The sequence below is a fragment of the Schistocerca serialis genome, chromosome 2 (genome assembly GCF_023864345.2).
Source record: "Schistocerca serialis cubense isolate TAMUIC-IGC-003099 chromosome 2, iqSchSeri2.2, whole genome shotgun sequence".
Taxonomy (NCBI): domain Eukaryota; kingdom Metazoa; phylum Arthropoda; class Insecta; order Orthoptera; family Acrididae; genus Schistocerca; species Schistocerca serialis.
The window spans coordinates 916,946,231-916,973,199 of record NC_064639.1 but is presented as its reverse complement, the minus strand read 5'-3'; the positions used below and the strand labels follow the sequence as shown (position 1 = coordinate 916,973,199).

The following is a 26,969-nucleotide window of genomic DNA, read 5'->3' as shown; positions in this document are numbered from 1 at the left end:
CTAGTATGACTCATCAGCATCAGTGAGAGGTTAATATGGTATGGTAGTGAATCATGGACAGTGGGAAAACCGGAACAGAAAAGTAATTAAGTATTTTAGATGTGGTACTGCAGAAGAACGTAGAAAATTACGTGGACTGACAATGTAAGGTATGAGAAGGTTCTCCACAGAATAGACGAAGAGGTACTTATGAAAAACACTGACAAGAAGAAGAAACTGGATAATGGGACATGTGTTTAGACATCAGGGAATTACCTCCATGGTTCTAGAGGGAGCTGTAGAGGGTAAAAACTGTGGGGGAAAACAAACTTCGGAATATAATTGAAGACCTAGGGTGAAAGTGCTACTCTGAGATTAAGGTGTTAGCAGAGGACAGGAATTCGTGGAGGGCCGTATAAACCAGTCAGAAGATCGTTGACCCAAATAAAGAGTATCGTTGAGTGTCATACGAACTTAAGTACAATATATTACTGAGGCACTGCCACCTAAAATACAACAGATATGATAAAATGAAAATATATGTAAGTGGTCCATCTCACTCATAGGTGTACGTGATATACGGACCATATAGAAATGGTTATACATGAAGAAAATTTATATTTGGAGTATTTTGTAGTGAATATAGAATTATACTATTAAATATTTTACTCCAAAACAATTTTATCAGTTTATTATAAATCTTGGTTAAACACTAACTTTTCTAGTGAGTTGTTGTTTTGTAGAAGCATTAGCCTGTCTTTCTCTCACCACAGCCGTTACGGTTACTGCCAAATATTGAACCACATTCATGTGTCCATAGTGAACAGCAAACACTGAATCCAGTCGTCTTTTGTATTGGTTTCGTAATAGATTTCACAACATCCAACACATTCATCTTCATCCCATTCATCGAAGTTACTTTCTACAATGTCTTCAGTGTTGTAGCTTTTTGCATCTGATGAACACGGTGAGCTATTTGAACTATTTTTCCTTTTTAGCGTCTTTGGTGAGTTTTTCTGGTCACTATTATTTTCCTTTGGTGTTCTTTTTAGTGACTTTTTTCTGTTTCTTTCCTTATGACTCATTTTCTTTACCGTTTCAATAAGTTGAGCAGATTTTAACACTTTGGATAGAGGTGTTATCTTATACAGGTGCTATTTTCCTCTTAAAATTCATAATTTTATCAATGGAAGGAATAGGTAACATTTCTTCCGAAACTTTTGCCTGTGTTTGCTTAGGAGCAGTCTGTTTTGAAGTGGTTGTCTCGGAAATGTTAGGTTCATGGGAGTAGTGTGAAGTTGTGTCAGTGAAGAAATGTTACTTGTGCAGATAACTCCGCTCTTTTGATGTGCTTGGGATCACAAGGTCTTTTGATGAGCTTTGACATGGTTGGTTGGTCTGTTTATGAGATTTTGCTCTTCTATTTGTTGGCACAGACGTACCTTACGATAATACACACAGTCTGGGAATGCAGCCATCTTCATTGGGATTATTCCACATGCCTTGAAGCTAAATTTAATTTTAGTCCATCTCCCCCACATTAAAACACGTGGTCCATCTCTCCTGAACAACATTGGTCCGTTTATCCCGTACGTATGCGAGAGACGGACTATCCCTATTTCTGACCGCATGTAGCGAGCTCTTTGGCCTCTTTAGGTTAGTTTTATGCCTACATTTCTGTAAAACTCGGAGTAAAGAAAACTGCATCAAGAGTATACTAAAATTATACTACTACACGATAAAACTTTTCGGATTACTAGAACAGAACTAACAGGAAAATGACAGCAATACTTTTGCGCCACGTTATCCACAAACGTGCTTCCTCTCACGTAGCGGGAGCTGCTCTATAGCGGCGCATTTGCGAAATACGCGACTGGCCCACCTTACCCAGTGGTCCAACACTCCCGGACTTACCCTATGGGACTGGCGATTTACGGCCTTCCTTTTATGAGTCTTCCCGCTACGATTTTCGGCACACCTGGTTGCTGCAACACTGCTTCAGTGTTATTCATATTGAACATCTGAACAGAACATCAGCAAATCTTAAGAGATACAATCCTAGTGCAATGTCAATGCCAATGCCGCTTCCCCCCCCCCCCCCCCCGTCCCCTCCCTTCCCCACTCTTCCCGATAAAATACCTAACTGATGAGTCCGTCTCAGTAGAACAAACTTCAGAATTTACACTGCAAACGGATGACCGACCATTCGGTAACACCATCTGTGCGACCAACCACTATGACTGTTTAACGTAGCTTCTCACAGCACATTTGGTAATATCTTAGTACACAGGTGAAACCTGGCTTTTTAGTTTGAAGGTACAGTGGAATCGGATCACTTTTTGAAGTACAACAACTGTACAGTACTCTATACACCGGAAGTATTAACGGCAACAATCGACGACGAGAGTTACATTTAAATTCGCCCAACCGTCAGCATACGTGGATCTTGGCTCTAGAGTGTCATGTAACTTTTTTTTTGAGTCATCAGTCTTCTGACTGGTTTGATGAGGCCCGCCACGAATTCCTCTCCCGTGCCAACCTCTGTATCCCACAGCAGCACTTGGAACCTACGTCCTCAATTATTTGCTGAATGTATGCCAGTCTCTGTCTTCCTCTAGTACCATGGAAGTTGTTACGTGATGTCTTAACAGATGTCCTATCAACCTGTCCCTTCTCCCTGTCAATGTTTTCCACATATTCCTTTCCTCTCCGATTCTGCGCAGAACCTCCTCAATCCTCACCTTATCAGTCCACCAAATTTTCAACATTCATCTATAGCATCACATCTCAGATTCTTCGATTCTCTTCTGTTCCGGTTTTCCCAAACGTCCATATTTCACTACCATACAATGCTGTGTTCCAAACGTACATTCTCCGAAATTTCTTCCTCAAATTAAGGCCTTTGTTTGATACTAACAGACTTCTCTTGGCCAGGAATGCCCTTTTTGCCAGTGCTAGCCTGTCTTTGATGTCCTCCTTGCTCTGTCCGTCATTGGTTATTTTGCTTCCTAGGTAGCAGAATTCCTTAACTTCATCTACTTCGTGACCATCAATCCTGATGTTAAGTTTCTCGCTGTTCTCATTACTGCTACTTCTCATTACTTTCGTCTTTCTTCGATGTACTCTCAATCCATATTCTGTACTCAGTAGACTGTTCATTCCATTCAGGAGATCGTGTAATTATTCTTCATTTTCACTCAGGACAGCAATGTCATCAGCGAATCGTATCATTGATATCCTTTCACCTCGAATTGTAATTTCACTCCTGAACCTTTCTTTCATTTCCATCACTGATTCTTCGATGTATAGATTGAACACTAAGGGCGGAAGATTACATCCCTATCTTTCACCCTTTTTAATCCGAGCACTTCGTTCTTCGTCGTCCAGTCTTATTATTCTCTATTGGCTGCTGCCGTATTGTATATTACACATCTCTCTCTGTGGCTTACCCCCTATTTTTCTCAGAATTTCGAAGATCTTGCACCATTTTACATTGTCGAACGTTTTTCTTGCTGCAGATCCTATGAATGCGTCTTGATTTTTCTTTAGCCTTGCTTCCATTATCAACCGCAACGTCAGAATTGCCTCCATGGTGCCTTTACCTTTCCCAAAGCTAAACTGATCGTCATCTAACACATCCTTGATTTTCTTTTCCATCCTTCTGTATATTATTCTCGTAAACAACCTGGATGCATGAGGCACTTGTCGGCGCTTGCAGTTTTCGGAATGGTGTGAATGATATTTTTACAAAAGTCACATGGTATGTGGCCAGACTCATACATTCTACACGCCAACGTGAATAATCGTTTTGTTGCCATTTCCCCCAATGATTTTAGAAATTCTGATGGAATGTTATCTATCGCTTGTGCCTTGTTTGATCTTTAGTCCTCCAGAGCTCTCTTAAATTCCAATTCTAATACTGGAGTCTCTATCTCTTTTATACAGACTCCTGTTGCTTCTTCTACCACACCAGACAAATCTTCCCCCTCATAGCATACAGGCCTTCAATGCACTCTTTCCACCTATCAGCTCTCTCGTCTGCATTTAACAGCGGAATTCCCCTTGCATTCTTAATGTTACCATCCTTCCTTTTAATTCCATCGAAGGTTGTTCTGGCTTTCCTATACGCTCCGATAATCTTTTTTTCTTTTTTTTTTCTTCCGATTTCTTCACATTTTTCTTGCAGCCATTTTGTCTTAACTTCCCTGCACTTCTTGTTTGTTTCATTCCTCAGCGACTTGCATTTCTGTATTCCTGAATTTCCCTGAACATTTATTTACTTTTTTCTTTCATCGATGGACTGAAGTATTTCTTCTGTTACCCATGGCTTCTTCGCAATTACCCTCTCTGTACCTATGTTTTTCTTTCCAACTTCTGTGACGTGCCTTTTTAGAGAAGTCCATTCCTCCTCAACTCTACTACCTACTGAGCTATTTCCTTACTGCTGTATCTACGGCCTTACAGAACTTCAAGCATATCTCGCCATTCCTTAGTACTCGTACGTCCGTATCCCAATTCTCTGCGTATTGATCGCTCCTGACTAATCTCTTAAACTTCAGCCTGCTATTCATCAGTACTACATTGTGATCTGAGTCTACACTCCTGGAAATTGAAATAAGAACACCGTGAATTCATTGTCCCAGGAAGGGGAAACTTTATTGACACATTCCTGGGGTCAGATACATCACATGATCACACTGACAGAACCACAGGCACACAGACACAGGCAACAGAGCATGCACAATGTCGGCACTAGTACAGTGTATATCCACCTTTCGCAGCAATGCAGGCTGCTATTCTCCCATGGAGACGATCGTAGAGATGCTGGATGTAGTCCTGTGGAACGGCTTGCCATGCCATTTCCACCTGGCGCCTCAGTTGGACCAGCGTTCGTGCTGGACGTGCAGACCGCGTGAGACGACGCTTCATCCAGTCCCAAACATGCTCAATGGGGGACAGATCCGGAGATCTTGCTGGCCAGGGTAGTTGACTTACACCTTCTAGAGCACGTTGGGTGGCACGGGATACATGCGGACGTGCATTGTCCTGTTGGAACAGCAAGTTCCCTTGCCGGTCTAGGAATGGTAGAACGATGGGTTCGATGACGGTTTGGATGTACCGTGCACTATTCAGTGTCCCCTCGACGATCACCAGTGGTGTACGGCCAGTGTAGGAGATCGCTCCCCACACCATGATGCCGGGTGTTGGCCCTGTGTGCCTCGGTCGTATGCAGTCCTGATTGTGGCGCTCACCTGCACGGCGCCAAACACGCATACGACCATCATTGGCACCAAGGCAGAAGCGACTCTCATCGCTGAAGACGACACGTCTCCATTCGTCCCTCCATTCACGCCTGTCGCGACACCACTGGAGGCGGGCTGCACGATGTTGGGGCGTGAGCGGAAGACGGCCTAACGGTGTGCGGGACCGTAGCCCAGCTTCATGGAGACGGTTGCGAATGGTCCTCGCCGATACCCCAGGAGCAACAGTGTCCCTAATTTGCTGGGAAGTGGCGGTGCGGTCCCCTACGGCACTGCGTAGGATCCTACGGTCTTGGCGTGCATCCGTGCGTCGCTGCGGTCCGGTCCCAGGTCGACGGGCACGTGCACCTTCCGCCGACTACTGGTGACAACATCGATGTACTGTGGAGACCTCACGCCCCACGTGTTGAGCAATTCGGCGGTACGTCCACCCGGCCTCCCGCATGCCCACTATACGCCCTCGCTCAAAGTCCGTCAACTGCACATACGGTTCACGTCCACGTTGTCGCGGCATGCTACCAGTGTTAAAGACTGCGATGGAGCTCCGTATGCCACGGCAAACTGGCTGCCACTGACGGCGGCGGTGCACAAATGCTGCGCAGCTAGCGCCATTCGACGGCCAACACCGCGGTTCCTGGTGTGTCCGCTGTGCCGTGCGTGTGATCATTGCTTGTACAGCCCTCTCGCAGTGTCCGGAGCAAGTATGGTGGGTCTGACACACCGGTGTCAATGTGTTCTTTTTTCCATTTCCAGGAGTGTATATCTGCTCCTGGGTATACCTTACAGTCCAGTATCTGATTACCTCTTCCTCTTGTGACTCTTGAATAGAGGATTCGCTATTACTAGCTGAAATTTGTTACAGAACTCAATTAGTGTTTCTCCTCTCTCATTCCTTGTCGCAAGCCCATGATCTCCTGCAACCTTTCCTTCTGCTCCTTCCCCTACAACTGCATTCCATTCCCCCATGACTATCAGATGTCCCTTTAAGTACTGTATTACCCTTTCAATATCCTCATATACTTTCTCTATCTCTTCATCTTCAGCTTGTGACCTCGGCATATATATATGTGAACTATCGTTGTCGGCGTTGGTTTGCTGTCGATTCTGACAAGAACAACCCTGTCACTGAACTGTTCACAGTAACACACTCTCTGCCCTACCTTCCTATTCACAATGAATGCTACTCACGTTATATCATTTTCCGCTACCGTTGATATTACCCTATACTCATCTGACCAAAAATCCTTGCCTTCTTTCCATTTCAATTCACTGACCCCTACTACTCGTACATCTAGATTGAGCCTTTGAATTTCCATTTTCAGATTTTCTGTCTCCGCTACCACATTCAAGCTTCTGATATTCCGCGCCCCGACTCGTGGAACGTTATAGTTTCGTTGATTATTCACTCCCCCCTGGTAGTCCCTTTCCAGAGATCCGACTGGGGGACTATTTCGGAATCTTTCGTCAATGGAGAGATGATCATAACGCTTTTTCAGTTACAGGTCGAGTGTCCTGTGGATACACGACATGTGTCTTTAATGCCTTCTACATCTTCATGCCGTTGAGCATTGCTGATTCTTCCGCCTTTAGGGGCAGTTTCCCACCCCAAGGACAAGAGAGTGCCCTGAAACTCGGTCCGCTCCTCCGCCCTCTTTGACAAGGCCGTTGGCAGAATGAGGGGTGACTTCTTATGCCGGAAACCTTTGGCTTGCCAATGCTGATTATTAATCAAATTTTAAGCGGTGGTGGGTTTCGAACCCGTGACCGAGGACGGTTTGATTATTAGTCAGTGAAGCTAGCGGTAGACCACGTGTAACAAGTTAATAATACTCAAATAACTTATGTGAATGCAGTCGGTGACAACCGCCTATATTTCGACATGAACCGTGTCACATTTTCAGGGCAAACTTGTAGCAAGCAAGCGCTATGGAAGGTAATAACTTCAGTCTGGAGAGCATTTCGTGAATGATAATACACACACACACACACACACACACACACACACACACACACACGCACTGGACACTAGCGCCACCACACAGCCAAAGAAGACCGACGCCAGAAGTTGTCGATATTGAAAATTACTAAACAACGGCTGAAGTGTCCCTCTGTTTTCTGACAAGGGAGAGAGCAGGATTCCACGCAGAATTTAAGCAAAAACCTCCGGTTTCCTCGGCTGTTAGAAGCGTGTGTGGCGCTTATGCTGAGTACACTGGTCCCCCACGGTTTTGTTAGTCTGACCGATATCTAACATGCCACAACTGGAAGGAATACGATAGACACCCAGCTAAAGCACACCAAGGTCATCCTTAATGGAACCTAAAAGGATCGTAGTCTTTGAGGTCGGAGAAAAGAACTCACATCGCATTTCCGCAAAATAAGGCCAGTCTTGTTACAGTTGCTCCCTCTATAAGGCAAAAAGGCCGTAGTCCTTGGTGCCAACTCAGTATTGTCATCAATCACCCGATGTACGGTTGGTCAATAGCGCAAAGCCCGTCTCATCTTGTCTCACTACATCCATTCTGATGGAAGGTAACCTCAAAGTAAGTTACCTCAGCTGACAAATTTTCAGGTCTGAAATATCGTGGGATTTGTGAGCCAAGGTACCAAGTACCACTTCACGCTGGGTCTGACGGTTACAACTATCAGCTTGTAGAGTAGGCTTTCTGTAAACGGTGCGTCGCAACGAACCGTCAGCCTTCTTCCTGATCAACATATCAAAGGAGGGAAGGCAACCATCCCTTCTCGTATCCATAGTGAAAAGAACATTCGCGTGGACTGAATTCAGGTGTTCTAAGGAGTCTTTCAAATTCTTAGAGCCATGAGGCCAAACAACGGAAGTATACATATCTTGAAAAAACACGCTGGTTTCGAAGCCGCTGACTCCAAGGCAGGTTCCTGGAAGTCTTTCATAAATTTACAATAATAGGCGCAAAGGGCTGTCTGAGGGCTGTCTGCTCATTGTACTAATCACTGAATAAAAAATTGGCCAGTTTTTAGTAGGATTCGCTACCTGAGAATTTCATACGAACTTAATTATGTGTATAGACAGTTCATGAATCCTGGGCACCGAGAATCTGAACGATTTTTGTCTGATATCCACACCGATATTAGCAAGATACACTGAAGAACCAAAGAAACTGCAACACCTGCCAGGTTTCCTACGAGCACGCCCAAGTGCCGCAACACGACGTTGCATGGACTCGACTAATGTCGGAAGTAGTGCTTGAAGGGACTGACACTGTGAATCCTGCAGGGCTGTCCATGAATCCCTCAGAGTGCGATGGGGTGCAGATCTCTTCTGAACAGAAAGTTGCAAGGCATCCCAGATATGCTCAATAATGTTCGTGTCTGGGGAACTTGGTGGCCAGCGGAAGTGTTTAAACTCAGAAGAGTGTTCCTGGATGCACTCTGCAGCGATTATGGACGCGTGGGGTGTCGCATTGTCCTGTTGGAATTATCAAAGTTCGTCGGAATGCACAATGGACATTAATGGATGCAGGTGATCAGACACGATGCTTAAATACGTGTCACCTGTCGGAATCGTATCTAGACATATCATGGGTCCCATATCACTTCAACTACACACGCCCCACAGCATTACGCAGCCTTCCCTAGCTTGAACAGTCCCCTGCTGACATGCAGGGTCTATGGATTCAAGAGGTCGTCTCCATACCCGTACACGACCATCTTCTCGATATAATTTGAAACGAGACTCGTTCGACCAGGCAACATGTTTCCAGTCACCAACAGTCGAATGTCGATGTTGACGGGCCCATGTGAGGTGTAAAGCTTTGTGTCGTGCAGTCATCATGGGTACAAGACTAGGCCTTCGGCTCCGAAAGCCCATATCGATGATGTTTCGTTGAATGGTTCGCACGCTGACACTTGTTGATGGCCCAGCATTGAAATCTGCAGCAATTTGAGGAATGTTTGCACTTCTGTCACGTTGAACGATTCTCTTCAAGTCGTCGTTGGTCCCGTTACTGTAGGATCTTTTTCCGGCCTCAGCGATGTCGAAGATTTGATGTTTTACGAGATTCCTGATATTTACGGTACACTCTAGAAACGGTCGTACATGAAAACCCCCACTTCATCGCTACCTCGGAGATGCTGTGTCCCATCGCTCGTGCACCGACTATAAAAAAACCACGTTCAGACTCACTTAAATCTTGATAACCTGCCATTGTAGCAGCAATAACCGATGTAACAACTCCGCCAGACACTTGTTGTCTTATATAGGCGTTGCCGACCGCAGAGCCGTATTCTGCCTGTTTACGTATATCTGTATTTGAATAAGTATGCCTGCACCAGTTTCTTTGGCGCTTCAGTGTATTTGTTCTGGGGATCGCAAGAATTTCGAAAAGTTTCAATTTTAATTTGGAAATAGGATAACAAATGACAAAAGACGTACCTTTTTTGTCTGATGTAATTACAAATCGACGATTTATTGATTTTTTTTCGCTGTACTGTGAAACCTTGCTTTTTGCCAAATTTTATGATTTAAGGTTAACTGGATGTACACTATGGGTCTCATAAAATTAATCGAGGTAGAGAAGTGAAGAGCAAAGCTTTGGGGTGCAGTTTCATATCCATCTCGGTATAAATTTCACACAACTGTGCTGTAAATATGCTTTATCGTTGGGCTTAGGAAACATATTTAGTGTGGATCCCGGTAATTCTAGTGGAAGATTTGACTGCAAACCCGTGAGTTTTATACCGTTGTCTTCACATTTCAATGCCATTAAAAGGAAGTACACCTTAGGAATGTTTTTATTAGTAATACACCATTTTCAGTCAAAGAAATTTATTGACCGGTTTCGGAGTGCATCCCTAATTTGGGTTGGACTAAAACAGCTTAATAAAATATTGTGACTGTAGGTGGGGCGTATTACTAACAAAAGCAATCCTAGCATATAAACTGTACTCACAGACATAATCGACCAAGTGTGTGTTAATGAGGTACGTCTTTCATCCACTTCCAATCACCGTAAATTGCATAACAGAGGGTATGTCCCACTGTACCTGTTAGATGGCTTCTTTACGTTCCATTCACGTATGGAGTGCGGGAACAGTGACAGTTTAAATGCCTCCGCGCATTCTGTAATTAATCTAAACTTGTCCTCATTGTTACGGCAGCGATACGAAGGGATATTTGGACTGTCAGTTCAGTTTCTTCACCGTCTCTGCTGCTCTTTTACAGCTCAAACAAACCTGTGACAACTTCCGCTACTCTTCTCTGTATACGTTCAGTATCCCCTTTTGCCCCTATCTGGTGCGGATCCAACATACTTGAGCAGTATTCTAGGATCTTGTGTGATTCTAGTGATCTTGTTTTCAGATTATTTGTTTTTCGCTAGTATTCTATATACAACGGACCAAAGTCTCCCACTTGCTTCACCTACGACTGAGCCCTTGCGACCTTTCCATTTCCCGTCCGTACGAGGTCTTACACCCAGATATTTGTGTAAGTTGACCGATTCCATTTCTGACTCACTGGTGTCGTAGTCTTGGGGTACTACGTTTTTCGTTTTATGAAGTGGACAATTTTACATTTCTGAACACTGAAAGCAAGTTGCCAATATTTTCACCACTTTGAAATCTTGTGAAGATTTGACAATATTTGTGCAGCTTTTTCCAGATAGTGCTTCATTACAGATAACTGCATGACCTGCAAAAATCTGACATTATTAATATTCTCTGCGTCGTCATTAACGAGTAGGGATCCTAACACACTTTTCTGGGACACACCCGAAGCGGGACCGATGGCCTTGGTTGTCTGGTCCCTTCCACCCCTACCAACAAACCAACCACACCCGAAGCTACTTCTACTAATGGTTCAAATGGCTCTAAGCACTATGGGACTTAACATCTGAGGTCATCAGTCCTCTAGACTTGGAACTACTTAAACCTAACTTAACTTAAGGACATCACACACATCCACAACCGAGGCAGGATTCGAGCGTGCGACCGTAGCAGCAGCGCGGTTCCGGACTGAAGCGTCTAGAATCGCTCGGTCAGAGCGGCCGGCCTTCTATTAATGTCAATGACCATCCATTCAAGATTACACGCTTCGTCCTCCCCACCAAGAGGGTTTCATAAGATCGATATTTTCGGAATGCATGCCGGTTGTCACTGAGATAATGAGCTCAGAATGTTTTCTAAGATTCTACAGCAGAAGGATACGAAATACTTCTGCTGCTTCTGCTACACTTCTTGTGCATGGGTGTGACCTGCTGCTTTCTTCCAACTATCTGGCATGGCTTTCTGTTCGAGGGATTTACGGTTGTGGTTAAAACAAGGGATAACTCAGTCGCAATATAATGTGATACGGGATTCCTTCGGATGCTGAAGCTTTGTTCAGTTTTTTCGTACAACAGTTACTTCGTTCTCTCGGTAGTCACAGAAGTTGCTAATGGTAACTACATAGATTAATAGCCTCCAATTTGACTACAATGACTTTCCGCAAACCTTATTTCAGTATTTGGAAGAATTTGTAGCACTAAAGCTCTGTCTATGTTGAGTGGCACACTATCAGCTGGCTGTTGATGCAGCTACTCTCCTGTTAGATAAGCTATGGAACATCAGTGTAAGAGACAACTAATGAATTTCTACTCTGGTAACCGAAAACAGTTTGTAAAACGTAAATCAGTTACAAACTACGGCGTGCCCTCACTTTATTCAACATGTAAACGTCACCACAGATATCTGGGTATATGTTATGACATTTCTATATGCTTGCCATCATTGTCGATGATGTTGCTCAGACGAAAAGCGGAATTATGCATGACCCGGTGAAGTTTCGGAAGATCGATGCTGTCGATGACCTCCTGAATGGCTGTTTTCAGCTCAGAAACGGTTTTGGTGTTGTTATTGTAGACATTGTCTTTAATATAGCCCACAAAAAGGAGTCGCATGTGTTCAGATCCAAGGCCCATGCCAGTGGCCTCTGGGTACCCCAGAGCCAGAATACGGTCCCCAAAGTGCTCCTCAAGGACATCAAACGTTCTCCTGCTTCGATGCGGTCGAGCTCCGTATTGCATGAGCCACATCTTCTCGAAGTCAGGGTCACTTTGGATAATGGGAATGAAATCATCTTACAAAGCCTTCAAGTGACATCAAGGAATATCGGAACGATTATTCCGCGACTGGACATTGCACACCACACAGTAACTCGTTGAGGGTGAAGCGCCTTCCCTACCGCGAAATGTGGATTCTAAGCTCTCCAAATGCGTCAGTTTTGCTGACTGACGAACCCACGCAAATAAAAGTGAGCTTTGTCGCTAGCCAAACAATATTCACATCAAAGTCTGTAACGTCCCCTTAGAAAAATTTATGAATTACTGTGCTGATAAACCTCTTACATTATTTGATTTTTTAAACAGCTGAGCAGAACTGAACGTACTCAGACATTTCGCTCTTTACCTATTCTGATCAACACTAAACTGACACACAATATTTTTAGCGCAACGCAATCTGACTTTGAATAATCCTTACAAAAGAATGGCCCTGACTAACATTAACCTATACGTTTCACAAATCACTTACCTCACAAAAATCTTCGTTACTCGAACTACTGCAATACAGCGAGCGCCACTACTGCCAGCTAAATAAAAGATTCAAACTACTGAAGGCACTAACTACTGATAGGCATAGTTAGCGAATGAAAGACTTTGATAGAGAACAAGCAATGTATTGACCTTGATAGTGTTCAAAAGTCATAATATATATATCAGTCCATGATATCCAATATTACAAATTTACTCTTTCTGACGGACACACGTCCAGATCGTCCGCTCTCAAAATTCCGCCATCTCTCTCCCCACATCCACCACTGCTGGCGGCTCACCTCCAACTGCGCAACGCTACGCGCTGTTAACATCTAACTGCCCAACACTACAATAGCAAACAACAATGCAAACCAGCCACAGCCTGCGCACAGCACAGACAGTGATTTTCATACAGAGCGCTACGTGGCGGTGCCGTTACCAATATAAGAACCTAAACAGCCTACTTACAATTCCTGTTTCTCAATTCTGTGGACAGTAGTGTTGGCGAAACACAACCGCTGTTCCATGGCCCTGGGGATTAATGGCTGATGGGTTTGGATTTTGTATGGGAAGAGATGCAGGTCTTCAACAATCTGTCGCAGCGTCTCCCGGTTGATTCACACCTGCTGTGCAGCTCGTCTGATCGATTTCCTGGGACTGGCTGGAGAGACAGCGCGTGTCTTCTCGATGCTTCCAGAGCTTTCACCCGTTTCGGACCACCGACATTGCCAACACTGTCATCACCAACACCACCCGTTCACTCAAACTTGCGAATCAAATTCTCGATTGTTAGCACACTTTGACCGGCTGTCTTCAGCTTGCTCTCTGTCGCAAACTTGCTTTGAGCCGCAGTTGGGCTGCTATTGCTCGCATAATAGGCCTTTACAAGCGCTATAACCTCAGTCACCCTGTACTGTGACATTTTCACGTGCAAATGCGCGTTCTAATTCCCATTATGCACCGCGGCCAACCGCGCAGTTTGACCGTCCTAACGCAAACTGAGCTGTTCAGAAGTTATGAAGATTTTATTTCATGTACTTCAATATGTCACCCTCTCTCTATGTATATACGTTTAATCTACAATTTCTTGGTTTAACCATTCAAAGCAGTCTGAAACTGAGGATCCATGTATGTTGACTCTTTTTAGTGCGTAAGCCGTGTAAGGATATATATGTAGTCAGTATAATTAGAAAGTTTTGTACAGATACTGTTGTCCTAAAGATTGCACCCCATAACTTATTTTCCGCATAGCTGAATAGCTGGAACGGTTATTTGATGAGCAACGACCAAAGCAAATCTCAATAAGCTACTGATTAAAACGGCTACAAGAATGATGGGTGGAGCTAAATATTAGTAATCATGATGTGCCCTTTCTGCAAATATTGCTACGCTGGCCATAATAACCACGTATATTCTAAAATCTACTTTGAACGAAATACACACAACACTGTGTGTGTTTCATTCATAATGTATGAAATATTCTGCCAAGAACCGACTGAACAGGCAATCAATGCAAATGTACATTGCTTTTTGAAGGACTGCAACCCAACATCTGTTCTGATGTGAAACAGAACAACCCTAGAAATGAAGAAAAATTTTACATCTGTAGCCACGAGCAGCTTGCAATGAAAACGGTCCGCGACATGCAGGATTAAATAACCCAGTGCACTGAGATATATATTATGCCTCTGCACACAGTGGAGCCTAAGACTCACTTTTAAGAAATACATTCGACAAAACCATTTTTACGTGGAGAATAAGAAGTGTTTGAGAAAAAGTACGTAAACAGAAGCAAACTATTTATGTGTAATCATATCCGATGTCAACGATATAATCAGCAGACTATATTATTGATTTGTGTATGAAGATTTGTAGTCTTTGCTGTTTTGTGTAATTGCTGTGAATATTCGATAGTAAATAAAGTACAGGGTGTATCAAAAAGAATCATCCGATTTTAAAAAGTCATAACTATTATGTTATTTAAGATATGTGCGTGAACAACGTACTGTTGGAGAGAGCAAACTCTCGAGTTTTACATGGTTCCCACTAGGTAGTAGCAGTGTGTGCCCACTTCATTTCTAGTAAAAATGGTGTCGTGACAACAGAAAACGTTTTGTGTTTTACGTTTTGTGCAGTGCGGGTCAGTAATAACTGTTCAACGTGACTGTCACACAAGACATGGTGTGGATCCTTCTACAGCACAGAGTATTAGACGATGGCATGAACAATTCTGAGAAACAGGTAGTTTGTGTAAAGGAAAATCGCCGGGTCGTCTCCTAGTGTCGGGCCAGCCAGTGTGACGGAGCGGTTCTAGGCGCTTCAGTCTGGAACCGCGCGACCGTTACGGTCGCAGGTTGGAATCCTACCTCGGGCACGGATGTGTGTGATGTCCTTAGGTGAGTTAGGTTTAAGTAAAGTTCTAGGGGACTGATGACCTCAGATGTTAAGTCCCATAGTGCTCAGAGCCACTTGAACCATTTTTGAACCTAGTGTCTGACGCAGACGCCGAACGCATTCCCCATAGTTTCACAAGGTGTCCGTAGAAATCCGTTCGCCGTGCAGCTCGACAGCTCAACATACCCGCGACGTCCGTCTGGCATGTGTTGCGTCGACGTTTACACATGAAATGGTTCAAAAGGCCAGCCCTATGGGACTTAACATAGAGGTCATCAGTCCCCTACAACTTAGAACTACGCAAACCTAACTAAGCTAAGGACATCACAAACATCCATGCCCGAGCCAGGATTCGAACCTGCGACCGTAGCAGTCTCGTGGTTCCGGCTTTACACATGAAACCACACAAAATTCAACTACTGCAAGCTCCTCTTGAAGGTGACAACCAACAACGTGTGGTGTTCTGTAATTTCGTTCTTGGCAAGATGGAGTATGACAGTTTTCTTCCATGCTTAGTGTTTCGTGACGAGGCAACATTCCATTTAAATGGGAAGGTGAACCGTGATAATATGAGAATATGGGGCACGGAACAACCACATAAAGTTTTACAACGTGAGAGGGACTCTCAAAAATGTAATGTATTTTGTCCAGTGTCACGGGAAAAGGTGTATTGTCCATTTTTCTTTTCTGAGAACACTGTTACAGGAAGCACATATCTCGATACGCTTGAGAATTTTCTTTTCCCACAATTGGAGACTGATTCGAATGACTTAATTTATCAATAGGATGGGACACCGCCACACTGGCATCTCAAAGTTCGGGAATTTTTAAATCAAAGGATTACTGAACGATGGATCGGTCGCACTGAACCAAATGCTTCAGCCTTACGTTACTGGCCTCCAGGGTCACCGGACCTGACTGTATGTGGTTGTTTCTTGTAGGGGTTTATAAAATACTCTGTTTTAATGTGCCTCCGATACCAGCAACAACGAATGAACTGAGACACCGCATAACAGCAGCTGCGGAAGCTGTAACTCAAGACATGCTCACGGCAGTGTGGGAACACTTTCAATACCGCGTTGACATACGTCGTGCATCTCAGGAAGGGCATATTGAACACTATGAAAGGGTATAAAAATCGTTTTGAGTCTCCTGTTTATCAAAAACAAAATTCATTGTATATGTGATTAGTCTCAGGACTATAGAAACAATAAGGAACTTACTGGCCGTCAGCGACGAGGTCGTAGACGGCGGTGTGCAGGAAGAGCATGAGCAGCACGGCCACGAACATGTTGTAGACGGTGTGGAGGTGTTTCACTCTCATCAGGATCGTCAGCAGCGACTCTCTGGCCAGGAACTGTTTCTCCGGCAGCCCTCCCGAACTGGGGTGGTGTCTGTGGAGAGATCCAGAGATGCACCTTTACAAGACTCTGTCCTAACGACTCACTTACTCATCCACCATAGTCCACTATCTTGATAATAGCAATGACCTCATAGGTCAAATTACAGGGTGACAATTATTGAACTATATGAAAGAAATGTAAGTTATTTACAAACTACGGCGTGCACGCACTTTATTCAACATGTAAACGTCAATACAGGTATTTGGATTTAGGTTGTAATATGTTCGATGTGCCTGACGTCACTGACGATGATGTAGCGCGGAAGAATAACTAAGTCTATGACCTCCTGAATGTCTGTTTTCAGCTCAGCAATGGTTTTGGGGTTACTGATGTGCACCTTGTCTTTAAATATAGCCCACAAAAAGAGGTAGCGTTTGTTCAGATCCGGAGAATATGGCGGCCAATCGAGGCCCATGCCAGTGGCCTCTGGGTACCCCAGAGCCAGAATGCGGTCTTCAAAGGGCTCCTCAAGGACACAAAACATTTTCCTGCTACGATGAGGTCGAGCTCTGTCTTGCACGAACCACATATTGTCGAAATCAGAGTCACTTTTGATCATCATCATCAGTGTTCTGCGTAAAGGCAGGTTTTCACATGGTAGTTATCCAGGCTGTCCGGTCTTCTGCCATCCTCTTCAGGTCTGCATAATTTCCTCTTCCCTTTACGTCGTCTATCACCTTGTATCTCCTTCTTCCTCTCAGTCTTCTCCCACAAACCAATCCTTCCAAAACATCTACCAGCAAGCACTCCCTTCTCAATGAATGTCCCAACCAGATCATTTTCCTTTCTCTTACAACCTTCAGCAGACATCTTCTCTCACCAACCCTTTCCAATACTCTTTCATTACTCACTCTTTCCATCCAGCTTATTCTTTCCATTCTCCTCCACATCCACATCTCAAATGCTTCTAAACTTTTTTCATCCTCTCGTCTCAGTGTCCATGTTTCTGACCCATATAGTGCCACACTCCAGACAAAACATTTGCCAAGCCTTTTCCTTAGTCCTTTATCTAATTTGCCACATAAGAGTCTCCTCTTTCTGTTGAATGCCTCCTTCGCTATGGCAATTCGAGTTTTCACCTCCTGGTGACATCTCAAGTCTTCAGTTATTGTGCTTCCGAGATATTTAAATTCACTTACTTGGCTAATGGTAGACTGTCCTATTTTAATATTGGACAGTCTGCGTCTTGTACTGATGACCATACTCTTTGTTTTTGTTGTGTTTATTTGCATCCCATATTCCACACAAGCTTCATTCAGATCTTTGAGCATGTTATTCACTGTCAGCTCACTTTCTGCCACTAATTCCATGTCATCAGCAAATCTTATACATTCTATTCTCTTTCCACCAATACATATTCCTCTTTTCCCATCTAAACTTTTCGCAATAATCTCTTCAAGTTATACGTTAAACAACAGTGGGGAAAGGCAACAACCTTGTCTAACACCTCGTTCAATGCTGCTTCCTTCTGACATTTCATTTCCAATCCTTATCGTTACTTTCTGGTGTAAATATAGATTCTGTATCAGTCGTCTCTCTTTCCAATCTACTCCTTTCCTCTTCGAGATATCCATCAGCTTGTTCCACTGAACTCTGTCAAAAGCCTTTTCTAGATCTATAAAAACAGCAAAGATTTCTCTACCCGAATCACTTTTGATAATGGGGATGAAATCATCTTCCAAAACCTTCACGTACCGTTCACTAGTCACTACGCCATCCAGGAAAACCGCGATGATTATTCCGTGACTGGACGTTGCACACCACACGGTCACCTGTTGAGGGTAAAGAGGCTTCTCGGTCGCGAAATGCGGATTCTCAGTCCCCTAAATGCGTCAATTTTGCTTATTGACGAACACATCCAGATGAAAGTGGGCTTCGTCTCTAAACCAAACCAAACAGCGCAAACTAATTCCCTTCATGCCCTGCGTTCAACCGTGGAGTTTGGACATCCTAACACAAACCGTTCAGAAGTTACGACTATTTTATTTCATATAGTTCAATAATTGTCACCCTGTACATTTATATAAAATTTCCTGGCATGTTAGAACTGTACCGAGCCAGTATTCGAAACCTAAACCTTGTGTTTCGCTGACAGTGCGCTTACCGAGTGAGCTACCCAGGCCCACCGACGACCCCTGCTCACAGCTTTACTTTCGCCACTCTTGAAGGTAAGAGACCGAGTAGACCTGTGATGTGCATCTGTGTAATTCAGTCGGTAAAGAACCGCGGAAGGCAAAGGTCCCAGTTTCAAGTACTGGCCCGGAACACAGTTTTATTCTGCCAAGAAGTTTAAAATCAGCGCACACTTCGCTGAAGTTGAAAATTCGTTCTGGATACATTTATATAAATCATTATAAAATCACTTTCGCTTTCTTTTCCTGTGCTGAATCTCGAACTAATGAGAATAACACGGCAAATGACACAAGCCGATTTTTCAGGAACTTTGGTCACTGGAAGAGGGGTCAGAATATGCGGACACATGTCTCGTCTTATCTGTAGATACTTGACTGTTATTGAGAAAACGACGGTTAAAATTTTCTAGGCACTTTATTAGCCTTCCAGCGAGCACTTACCTCAACTGAAGCGGTGGCACAGTGGCTAACGTCTAGGTTTCACGGCTTAGCACCCCGATTATTACTTATGTTTTCGTTTCTTATTCATCTACCCCAACCCATAAAAGATTATTACACGGATGTTTTCCAGTGTATATTGAAATAACATTTTCCTTATTCGCCTAATTGTATGCCTGGTAAACAAATTAAAAAGAATAGAAGAAAGAAAAGAACAATAAGTGAATCAGAAAACTATTTGAAATAGTTTTCGGTGTAATTCCTGTAGTGTATCTCGATACACAAAAATTTGCAAGCGCTAGTTTCCGGTAAAGTGATTCGCTAAGCGCAGTCCGCAGCGAAACTATTGCCAACGCGAGAAATCTTTAGCAATTTTCGTGACGTTTCTTTCCCGATTGAGATTCTCTTCCTGATGAGTAAACCCAATTGTAAAAAATACACTCCTGGAAATGGAAAAAAGAACACATTGACAGCGGTGTGTCAGACCCACCATACTTGCCCCGGACACTGCGAGAGGGCTGTACAAGCAATGATCACACGCACGGCACAGCGGACACACCAGGAACCGCTGTGTTGGCCGTCGAATGGCGCTAGCTGCGCAGCATTTGTGCACCGCCGCCGTCAGTGTCAGCCAGTTTGCCGTGGCATACGGAGTTCCATCGCAGTCTTTAACACTGGTAGCATGCCGCGACAGCGTGGACGTGAACCGTATGTGCAGTTGACGGACTTTGAGCGAGGGCATATTGTGGGCATGCGGGAGGCCGGGTGGACGTACCGCCGAATTGCTCAACTCGTGGGGCGTGAGGTCTCCACAGTACATCGATGTTGTCGCCAGTAGTCAGCGGAAGGTGCACGTGCCCGTCGACCTGGGACCGGACCGCAGCGACGCACCGATGCACGCCAAGACCGTAGGATCCTACGCAGTGCCGTAGGGGACCGCACCGCCACTTCCCAGCAAATTAGGGACACTGTTGCTCCTGGGGTATCGGCGAGGACCATTCGCAACCGTCTCCATGAAGCTGGGCTACGGTCCCGCACACCGTTAGGCCGTCTTCCGCTCACCCCCCAACATCGTGCAGCCCGCCTCCAGCGGCGTCGCGACAGGCGTGAATGGAGGGACGAATGGCGACGTGTCGTCTTCAGCGATGAGAGTCGCTTCTGCCTTGGTGCCAATGATGGTCGTATGCGTTTTGGCGCCATGCAGGTGAGCGCCACAATCAGGACTGCATACGACCGAGGCACACAGGGCCAACACCCGGCATCATGATGTGGGGAGCGATCTCCTACACTGGCCGTACACCACTGGTGATCGTCGAGGGGACACTGAATAGTGCACGGTACATCCAAACCGTCATCGAACCCATCGTTCTACCATTCCTAGACCGGCAAGGGAACTTGCTGTTCCAACAGGACAATGCACGTCCGCATGTATCCCGTGCCACCCAACGTGCTCTAGAAGGTGTAAGTCAACTACCCTGGCCAGCAAGATCTCCGGATCTGTCCCCCATTGAGCATGTTTGGGACTGGATGAAGCGTCGTCTCACGCGGTCTGCACGTCCAGCACGAACGCTGGTCCAACTGAGGCGCCAGGTGGAAATGGCATGGCAAGCCGTTCCACAGGACTACATCCAGCATCTCTACGATCGTCTCCATGGGAGAATAGCAGCCTGCATTGCTGCGAAAGATGGATATACACTGTACTAGTGCCGACATTGTGCATGCTCTGTTGCCTGTGTCTATGTGCCTGTGGTTCTGTCAGTGTGATCATGTGATGTATCTGACCCCAGGAATGTGTCAATAAAGTTTCCCCTTCCTGGGACAATGAATTCACTGTGTTCTTATTTCAATTTCCAGGAGTGTATGAATTAGTATAGGAACTGATATAAGAACGAAATACAGGAAAGAGGGTTTAAAAAACTTCTACATCTACGTCTACGAGATTACTCTGCTATTCACAATAAAGTGCCTGGCAGAGGGTTCAATGAACCACCTTCCAAGCTGTCTCTCTACCGTTCCACTCTCGAACGGCGCGCGGGAAAAACTAGCACTGAAATTTGTCTGTGCGAGCCCTGATTTATCTTATTTTATCGTGGTGATCATTTCTCCCCATGTAGTTGGGTACCAACAGAATTTTATAGGAATCGGAGGAGAAAACTGGTGATTGAAATTTCATGAGAAGATCACGTCGCAACGAAAAACTCCTTTCGTTTAATGATTGCCAATCCAGTTGATGTATCACGTGTATGGCACTATCTCCCCTATTCCGCGATAACACAAAACAAGCTGCCCTTCTTTGAACTTTTTCGATGTCATCCGTCAGTCCCACCTGATGCAGATCCCACACCGCACAGCGATACTCTAGAATAGGGCGGACAAGCATGGTCTCTTTAGTAGACCTGTTGCACCTTCTAAGTGTTCTGCCAATGAATCGCAGTCTTTAGTTTCCTCTATCCACAATATTATTTGTGTGATCGTACCAATTTAAGTTATTTGGAATTGTAATCCCTACGTATAAAGTTGAATTTGCAGCCTGCAAATATGTGTGACTTATCGCGTAATCGAAATTTAGCGGATTTCTTTTAGTATTCACGTGAATAACTTCACACTTTTCTTTATTCAGGGCCAACTGCCACTTTGCGCACCATACAGGTATCTTATCTAAATCGTTTTGCAATTCGTTTTGGTCATCTGATGACTTTACAAGACGGTAAATGACAGCATTATCTGCAAGCAATCTAAGAGAGCTACTCAGATTGTCTGCTACGTCGTTAATATAGATCAGGAACAATAGAGGGCCTATAACACTTCCTTGGGGAACTTCTGGTTTACTCGATGACTTTCCGCCTATTACTACGAACTGTGACCTTTCTGACAGGAAATAACGAATCTAGTCGCACAACTTTGGCGATATTCCATAGACGCACAGTTTGGTTAGAAGACGCTTGTGAGGAATGGTGTCGAAAGCCTTCTGGAAATCTATAAATATGGAATCAATTTGACATCTCCTGTCGATAGCACTTATTACTTCATGAGTATAAAGAGCTAGTTGCGTTTCACAAGAACGATATTTTCTGAAACCGTGCTATGTGTCAATAAATCGTTTTCTTCGAGGTACTTCATAATGCTCGAATACAGTATATGTTCCTACACCCTACTGCAAATCGACGTTAGTGATATAGGCCTGTAATTCAGCGGATTACTCCTACTTCCCTTTTTGGGTATTGGTATGACTTGAGCAATTTTCCAGTCTTTAGGTGCGGATCTTTCTGTGAGCGAGCGGTTGTATGTAACTGCTAAATATGGAGCTATTGTATCAGCATACTCTGAAAGGAACCTGACTGGAATACAATCTGGACCGGAGGCCTTGCCTTTATTACGTGATTTAAGCTGCTTTGAGGCCTTGGAGCTCTGGTTCTTTCCCAATACAGCTACAACAATTTACAACTACAATACCGATCGTTTCTACAACTACCTTGCTGTGTTTTACGTGCCTCTTTTAGACGGACTCCCTTTCTGTGGTTTCCTGTGACCCTCTAACCTAAAAAACCGCCCAGTCCTTCCAAACAAACCCCTTTACCCGTTTAGCCCCTTCCTGTGTGTAGTGGACTCCTGACCTATTAAACGGAACCTGGAAATCCACCACCCGATGGCGCAAGTCAAGGAATCTGCAGCCTACACGGTCCCAGAACCGCCTTAGCTTCTGATTCAGACCCTCCACTCCATTGTGCACTAAAGGACCACAGTCTGTTCTATCCACGATGCTCCAGATGGTGAGCTCCGCCTTAATCTCGCAAGCAAGACTGGCAGTCTTTACCGTTTCCGCTAGCCGCCTGAAACCAAAGAGAATCTCCTCCGATCCAAAGCGACACACGTCATTGGTACAGACATGAGCCACCATCTGAAGTTGGCTGCACCCTGCACTCTTCATGGCATTCGCAAGCACCCTTTCCACATCCGGAATAACTCCTCGGTATGCACACGGAAAGCACACTGGTTTCCTTCCCCTACTTGGCAGCCATGTTGCTAAGGGGTCCCATTACGCGCCTAACGTTGGAGCTCCCAACTACCAGCAAACCCACCGTCTGTGAATGCCCAGATCTTGTGGGCTGAGAAGTTTCCTCTGGAAGAGGGTGGACGGCTGCATCCGGCTTAGAGACTTCGTCAGCCACAGACAATGACCGAAACCTGTTCGTCAAAAGAAACCGGGGAGACCCTGCGATCGGACCATAGAAAGTCTGTCGCTGCCTGCCAGACTTTGGCATGATCTCCCACTTGACCACGGGTGAGGGGTCAACCTCAGTGCAGGCAGTATCCAGGGTGGTCACAGCAGTGGCTCGATCGAGGGACACGTGGATGTGTTCGACGCCCCTCGCATCCCCACGTCTGACCCCCTACAGTGATGCCCCTTGGCAGCAGCCTCAAGCTGTGTGACAGAAGCCAACACAGCCTGGAGCTGTGAGCGATGAATCACCAACTTAGCTCGCATCTGTACACAGCAATCACACTTCCTATCCATTACTGAAGGCGCTCCTGTTTGAAGCTCATAAAAACATAACAACCGAATGGTGTACTCGGCTTATTAGCAGCAGGAATTCAAAGTGCTCTCTCACTCTAACTGACACTGAGCTACAGTAACCAAAACAAACAAAAGCCTGTACGATACGAGGGTCGATAGCAACGGCGGTACTGCACGATACAATGTTATTAAAATAAAAGGTTGTGCCTAGTAAGCATTCGAACGTGCAAGAAATTACAATAATAAACTAGTAACTACGCAGGTATCTGTAAATAAGTCGCTCCTGTTGGAAGCTCGTAAGATATATAAAAAACGAACGGTATACTCGCCTTATTAGCGGCGTGCTATCTCACTGACCGTCTAACAGACGCTTGAAGGTACTATGTACACACATATTATGTAATAAATGCATTGCACTTACTGTGAAATCCAATTGTAATTTCTGAATTACTGCAACATCCTTGAATCTTCTAACTTGATAAGAAATATTGGTGCAGTAACTTTCTATGGACATGGGTAGATAACTGACAAAAATAAAATAATAGCAACAACCGCGTTTCGAACATGGGGCGCGAATGTGAGGGGCTGCAACGCTACCCCCTGCATGCTAAAACTAAATTACGTCGGAAACTTTCGACATCGTTTTCTGAGATATGGTCGAGTATTTAGGGAAGGCCGAGACATGAATTCGCTGATTATGACTCCTCTTCCACTGAACAAAGTTTCTGGAAGATCGGGTTGACACTTTCCGTGTTCTACTCTTAAGTTAATAATATTCATCGTATTACTTTTTATTTCTGCTACTATTATAGCTACCTTTACACGAATATACATGTATTTTTCCTACGAAATCTCTTTTCACTTTCAGTCGAGTGTTCTTCTCCTGTCACAGGAAAGGGTCACACGTTTACGATTTCGTTACTCTTCAGTAACCAGCTGAAACACAAGAGGAGCCTCAGGAGAACGGGACATTGCATTTATTCTCTTTTGTGGCGCATTATCCGGAAAGAAAGGACAGACTCTTAATGCTACCTGGTAGCATTAAGGAAGACCTCTGACTACGGAAATCTGGGGTCTACAAGAGCCCCTGACAATGTGGCATGACTTACACAGGTCAAACAGTGTGTGCTGTCTAAGACCGTTGCAGAAAGAACCAATGGCACACCAGACTGCAGCAGCATAACAAATCGGTATCTGGGGAACATTGCCTGCCGCAATTATACTGTGGTCATAATAGTCATGCGATATCTCCTAATATCTTCTTCGAACTCTTTTTGCCCGGCGTAGTACCGCAAGTGGGTGTGGCATGAAGTCGATGGACATCCCCTGCAGAAATATTGGGCCATGCTGCTTCTATAACAGTGCATAATGCGTTGCCGGTGCAAGATTTTGTGCACAAACTGACCCCTCGATTATGTCCCATGAACGTTCGATGGGATTCATGTCTGGCGATCTGGGTGGCCGAATCATTCGCTCAAATTGTCCAGAATATTCTTCAAGCCAGATGCGAATAACTGTGGCCAGTGACATAACATTGCTGTTTAGGAGCTGCAAATGGTCTCCAAGCAGCTGAACACAAAAGTTTCCAGTCAATGATCGGTTCAATTCGACCAGAGGACCTAGTCCATTCCTTGTGAACACAGCTTGCACCATTATGGAGCCACTACCAACTTGCACAGTGTCTTGTTGACACTGCGGGTCCATGGCTTCGTGGGGTCTGCGCCACACTGGAATCATAACACCAGCTCTTACCAACTGAAATCGGAACTTATCTGACGACGACGCGGTTTTACTGTCGTCTAGGGTCCAGTCGATATGGTCACGAGCCTAGGAGAAGCGCTGTAGGCGACATCGCGCTGTTAGCAAAGGCACCCGCGCCGGTCATCTACTGTCATAGCCCATTAACGCCAAATTTCGCCGCACTGTCCTAGCGAATACGTTCGTCGTACACGTTTATATCTGTGGTTATTTCACGTAGTGTTGCTTGTCTGTGAACAGTGACAAGTAAACGCCGCTGCTGTCCGTCATATAAATGAAGGCCGTCGGCCACTGCGTTGTTCGTGGTGAGAGTTAAAGCCTGAAATTTGGTACTCTCGGCACGCTCTTGACACAGCGAATCTCTGTATACTGAATTCCAATAAGATTTCCGAAGTAAAAGGTTCCATGCGTCTAGCTCCAACTACCATTCCGCGTTCAGAAAAAAATGGTTCAAATGGCTCTGAGCTCTATGGGACTCAACTGCTGAGGTCATAAGTCCCCTAGAGCTTAGAACTACTTAAACCTAACTAACCTAAGGACAACACACACATCCATACCCGAGGCAGGATTCGAACCTGCGACCGTAGCGGTCGCGCGGTTCCAGACTGTAGCGCCAGAACCGCTCGGCCACCAGCGGCCGGCCCGCGTTCAGAGTCTGTTACTTCCCATCGAGCGGCCGTAGTCACTTCGGAAAATCATGATGTTTCTCGCTACTGCTGATTACTTCTCACTACTTTCGTCTTTCTTCGATTTGCTTTCAATTTATAATCTGTACTCATTACACTGTTCATTGCATTCAAAAGGTTCTGAAACTCTTCTTCAGTTTCACTAAGGATAGCGAAACTTAACACTGATATCCTTTCACCTTGAATTTTAATTCACCTCTTGAAACTTTCTTTCATTTCCGTCATTGCTTCTTAAACGTGTAGTTTGAACAGCAAGGACAAAAGACTACACCTTTTTAATCCGTGTACTTCTTTCTTCGTCTTCCACTTTTATTGTTTCTTCTTGGTTCTCTACATATTGTGTATTACCTGTTTTTCCCTATAGCTTAGCGCTATTTTTCTCGGAATTTCGAACCTTGCACTATTTTACATTTTCGAACGCTTTTCCAAGGCCAACAAATCCTACGAACGTGTACTGATTTTTCTTCATTCTTGCTTCCATTATCAACCGCAACCACAGAAGTGCATCTATGGTGCCTTTACCTTTCCTAAACAGATTGTCATCTACTAGATCCTCAATTTCCTTTTCCATTCTTCTGTATATTATTATTCTTGTGAGCAACCTGCACGCATGAGCTGCTAAGCTGATTGTGCGGTAATTGTCGCGGTTGTCGGCTCTTACAGTCTTCGGAACTGTGGGGATTATATTTCTCCTGAAGTTTCTTGGTCTATCGCCAGCCTCAAATTCTGCGCATTAACGTGAATAATCGTTTTGTTGCCATGTTGACATGTCCCCCAATAATTTTAGAAATTCCGTTGGAATGTTAGCTGTCGCTTCTCCTTTATTTGATTTTAAATGTTACAAAGCTCTTC

General features: G+C 44.7%; 1 protein-coding gene across 1 annotated transcript in view; it reads right to left on the bottom strand.

Annotated features, from left to right (window-relative positions):
• LOC126458281 (sterol O-acyltransferase 2-like) overlaps nt 1–26,969 on the bottom strand; it is a 268,197-nt gene that overhangs the window by 173,899 nt on the left and 67,329 nt on the right. Inside the window, exon 4 of the mRNA XM_050095212.1 lies at nt 16,408–16,578. Coding sequence (XP_049951169.1) covers nt 16,408–16,578 — 171 coding nt within the window. The remainder of the gene's footprint in view (nt 1–16,407; nt 16,579–26,969) is intronic.